Source organism: Bison bison, unplaced genomic scaffold (assembly GCF_000754665.1).
Source record: "Bison bison bison isolate TAMUID 2011002044 unplaced genomic scaffold, Bison_UMD1.0 scf7180017864282, whole genome shotgun sequence".
NCBI lineage: Eukaryota > Metazoa > Chordata > Mammalia > Artiodactyla > Bovidae > Bison > Bison bison.
This window is the reverse complement of record NW_011494854.1, coordinates 1,433,589-1,438,139: the sequence shown is the minus strand read 5'-3', so window position 1 is coordinate 1,438,139 and position 4,551 is coordinate 1,433,589. Positions and strand designations below refer to the sequence as shown.

Genomic DNA, 4,551 nt, shown 5'->3' with positions numbered 1-4,551 from the left:
CTGGATGGCATCACTGACTCGATGGACATGAGTCTGAGTGAACTCCGGGAGTTGGTGATGGACAGGGAGGCCTGGTGTGCTGCGATTCATGGGGTCACAAAGGGTCGGACATGACTGAGTGACTGAACTGAACTGAACTGAACTTTGAGTTTACAAACATAAAGCAAACTAAGTTAATTCAGCAAAATAGGTTGTCTATAGAGATACAGACAAAGATACAACAAAAGAAATCAGGATAAGAAAGATCCAGCCTCTTCCTTCCATTTCCAGGACTGCTGACATAAACTGTGTTTATTTCCAGCATGAATTAACATAGAACATAATGAATATACACACACATACATATAATCACAGTCTGATTATTCATTTAACAGTCCAGACCAGACATAAACTAAAAATATTTACTACCTTTTGTGTTTATTTTCATAGCTGTTCATGCGATCATTCATTCATTTCTACTAAACTTTATTCCCATAGGAGTTAGGGATGGCTTACTTCAAGGATATATACTTAGCATATTTAGTTTCTTTTGTTTTTAATATTCTTATCTTAAAACATCATCTGTTTTATTATTATGTCTACCATTAAGACAGGGCTGATATAATAGCCTTTCCTTTAGAATTGGCATCAATCTTTCCACAGTATTCTATAACCATTGTTGTACTTATTAGAAGCAAAATATTATGAACCCTATGAATGACTTTTCTGTTGTTCCTGTGCCCTTTTAATAAAGTATGCCCTTAACACTTCAGCATGAGCCAGGTGACCTTAAATGGCTCTACTGTCAAGCTTTGACTCTTCTGGTGATGCATCTTTGATAACAACCAGCTCTATAAATTAACAACCACAAAGGTCCTTTAATAATACTGGAACCTGTTTAATTGCTCTCCTCTACGAAGCCAAGGGAAATATATTTCTATTTGTATCTGACCTTTGGGATTTTCTGCTGTCAGTTTAAAGTCTGTGGGAGGCTGACAGAAAAATTTAACAGCTAGCTAGAAAGAAGAAATGTATTATTATAACTAAAATCAACCAAGCTGGGGAGGAAAGGGCTGGCCAAACTCCTAGGATTACAAAAGCAATATTTTATCCAGAGTGGCTGTCCCAAGCTAACTCAAGTGTCTTGTAATCTAATCCCTGAAGATTTAAACATTTTCACTTATCTCCTAATCATTCACCTCCTTTGTTGGAAAGGCAAAAGAATCTGTATATTTTACAAATTTGATGGCAAAAAGCCCAGAAACTATGACACAAATGTATCACAGAGTATTATTTGAGCCTAGGGTAATAAATATTTTCTGTCACCCCTGGTATATATTTAATAGAGACAGCCTGTATCTAGTATGATAAAGGCAATATAATACTTAGAACTATAGCTAATAATTGCAATTCTGCACCATGGAGAAGAAAGTGACTGCAAGAAAATTGAAAAGGTTTAATTTGTCTGAGGTACAAGCAACTACTTACACAAATATATTCCTGTGGCTTGAGGGTAACCTCCACATTCTTATTCTCCTACTAGACAATTCACTCTAATGTTTGGAACAACCCCAGCTCAGAAAAGGGCAGTGTTGTTTTGGTGTTTGTTATCAAAGCTGGAGTGAATTGATGACAGAGGTAACAGTTCACAGGTATTTGGCATTTATAAAAGTACTTCTACATCATTTTTTTGTTTTTATTTTTAGTACTTCTACTTTAATGTTCCCCTTGGGTTTTACTAAAATGCAGATTTTGATTTATCTGTTCTTGGTTAGACCTGAGGATCTGCATTTCTAACAAGCTCTTAGGTGATGACAATGTTTCTGGTCCTTGGGTCACACTTTTAAGTAGCAAGACCTTATAACATGACCAGCATGGCATTTGAAAAGCATGGGTACTGCCCCAAGTTGGAACTTTCAGGTCTTCATTCTCATTGACCCAAGAATATGAACACTTGAGTTTCTTTTTGTCCTGGCAATCACTTACCTTGTCAGTGAATCCTATAATCCTGAAGCAATGCTGAATTGCTTCAAACTGTCTTCTGTAAGACTCCTTGGAAGTTATGTCATGCATCACCCTTCCAGTTTCATCAGCTAGGTACCTACACGGAGTACGACCACACAGAATGAGTACTGACTTGGCAAATGGCATCCCAAATACCAGAGTATCATTGGGCTCCCTCTTTGCAAGATTATTTCCTTACAGTCTAATACTGTGATGAAATAATGGTGTGCATGGCTAAGTAAAATGGCTGCAATTGAGTTTTTACGCTTTCTAGAAAATGCAAAGGGAAATAAAGTTCCTGCCATCTCATGTGGGCATTTTGGCTAAAGAGACTGTGTGTCCAGTTAGGAGAACAGCTCCATTTCCAAGTTTTGTCAATTGCTAATTGTATATTCATTACAAATTAACAACTAAAACCCCTGACACTTACCTAGGAGGCTTTTCCTCAGGAAGTCGGAACTCAGAAAGTTTCTTCTGGTGATAAAGACCAGCATAAATATAGTAAAATATGTGAAAATTTTTCTCTCCTCTGGAAAAAAGTAGGGACAGGACACGGTTAATAACGTATTCTGGGCTTCTCTACTCGATGGCTTTTCCCTTCCATGCAAAATATTATACTGTAGCCAATTTGCGTTCATAGGCAATTAATATGCTACATTTCTGGAGAAGAAAATGGCAGAATACTCCAGTATTCTTGCCTGGAAAATCCCATAGACGGAGGAGCTTTGCAGGCTACAGTCCATAGGGTTGCAAAGAGTCAGACACCACTGAGCACACAGTACAATATGATACATCCCAAATACAGAATAGGAATAGGGATAGGATTAGGATAGCAATTTCCACAGTGTCACACTATAAAGCACATTTATGTTTATACAGAAGACTTTAGAGGATGGAATATTTATAGGAGGTAACAGCTCAGGTTACTTGCGTTTAGAGATCTTTCTATTCCAGACTACATAACTGTGCATCTGTGTCACACATCTTGTTTGAAGCCCATGTTGCATCAGAGACAGTGATATCCAACTTACAAAGATCACCCAAACTCCCTACTTCACTGAAGCCCAAGACAAGAAGCAGCTCACCAATAGTACAGCAAGTTAGGGAAGGGAACTGGTCCTAGAACTAAGGTCTCCACTGTCTCAAACTTGTATTCTTTCAAATACAATCCAAAAATGGCATGCACCAGTCTACCTAGTCTTGTGGAAGGTACCTGTTTTTAGGCCACTCTGGCCAGGGTGGGTGCTGCTGGACTGTGGTCTGTGTGGTCTGTGGACTGCAGTCAGCTTATGATGAGACAAGAAACTGGAAAGTCTGTGTCCAGACATTTCATAGTAAGTGGTATCTCTATGATATCTGAGAGTATGATAATTTTTCTGGTAATACACTTCAATTACATTTTACAAAAATAAAATCACAATTTATCATGAACTATTAAAAAAAACAAACTAGTCTTTCAATAAAGGTAGTTTGAAAAGTCCTTCTCTCTATCCTTACTTTCCTTTGGAGGTCAGAATCTTCTGTTGATGCCCTAGGATTTTCACAAATCCTCACCTTGGCCAATGTAGCTCTGTGGAAAGAAATCTTATCTTCCTTTTACTCCTTGTCCCTGTCTGTGACATGGGCCCCACTCTTTTCTTCAGTTTCTCCTGGATATTATCCTGGATATTCTGGCCTTCCTCTACTTGATTATTCTATCCAAGCTCACCTGGTACATTCTTATCTCTACCCGCCATTCCTCAGCTATTTGTTCACTCAACTAATAAACTTTCTGAGTGCCAAGTATGGCAGGCACTGCACCAGATGCCAGGGATACAGGACAGAGGATTCCTGCTCTCTGGAGCTTCCTTCTAGTGATGGACAGAGATGAATCAGTATGAAAACTGGTGATAAGGACTTTGAAAGAAACAATCAAAGGGCTGAAACAAACAACATTCGCGGATGAGGGTCACTTGTGCCCAGTGAAGGGAAGGACTCTCAAAGGAAATACCATGAAAATCAAACTTTAAAGTGTGAGAAAGGAGTGGAAGGAGCTACAGGGAGAAGAGGGAAAGCATTTCAAGGAGGCGGAACAGCACGTACACGAAGCCTCTGAGCATGATATCCATGTAGGGACCAAAAGTCTGCTGGTTGAGAAGCCGGTAGACAGGTGGGCAGGGCCAGCCCACACAGGCCTTATCAGGCTATAATGAAGATTTTGTTGATTATGCAAATAGAATTCTTTGAAGTGTTTGAAACTGTAAATGTGAGACTAGATTGTAAGAAGTTAACATGGATGCAAGGAGACCAATTAGGAGGAGTTGGTGAGAGAATCCTACTACGTGCCAGAGAAGAGCAGAACCAGAAAGATCAGATGACCAGGACTTACACAAGTCCCACCTTCTTCTCATCCAATGTCTTCAGTTTGTTTTACCCACCAGTGGGCTGCGGTTCATGGGGTCGCCAAGAGTCGGACACGACTGAGCGACTTTACTTTCACTTTTCACTTTCACGCATTGGAGAAGGAAATGGCAGCCCACTCCAGTGTTCTTGCCTGGAGAATCCCAGGGACGGGGGAGCCTGGTGGGC

The 4,551-nt window shown here is 39.7% G+C and overlaps 1 protein-coding gene across 1 annotated transcript in view; it reads right to left on the bottom strand.

Moving 5' to 3' along the window:
- The window catches only part of MYO3B (myosin IIIB), a gene marked incomplete at its 3' end in the record, with an annotated part of 319,055 nt that overhangs the window by 56,428 nt on the left and 258,076 nt on the right, over window positions 1-4,551 (bottom strand). The window contains exons 15-16 of the mRNA XM_010849415.1: window positions 2,414-2,512; window positions 1,966-2,080 (exon numbers count right to left, since the gene is read on the bottom strand). Coding sequence (XP_010847717.1) covers window positions 1,966-2,080; window positions 2,414-2,512 — 214 coding nt within the window. The remainder of the gene's footprint in view (window positions 1-1,965; window positions 2,081-2,413; window positions 2,513-4,551) is intronic.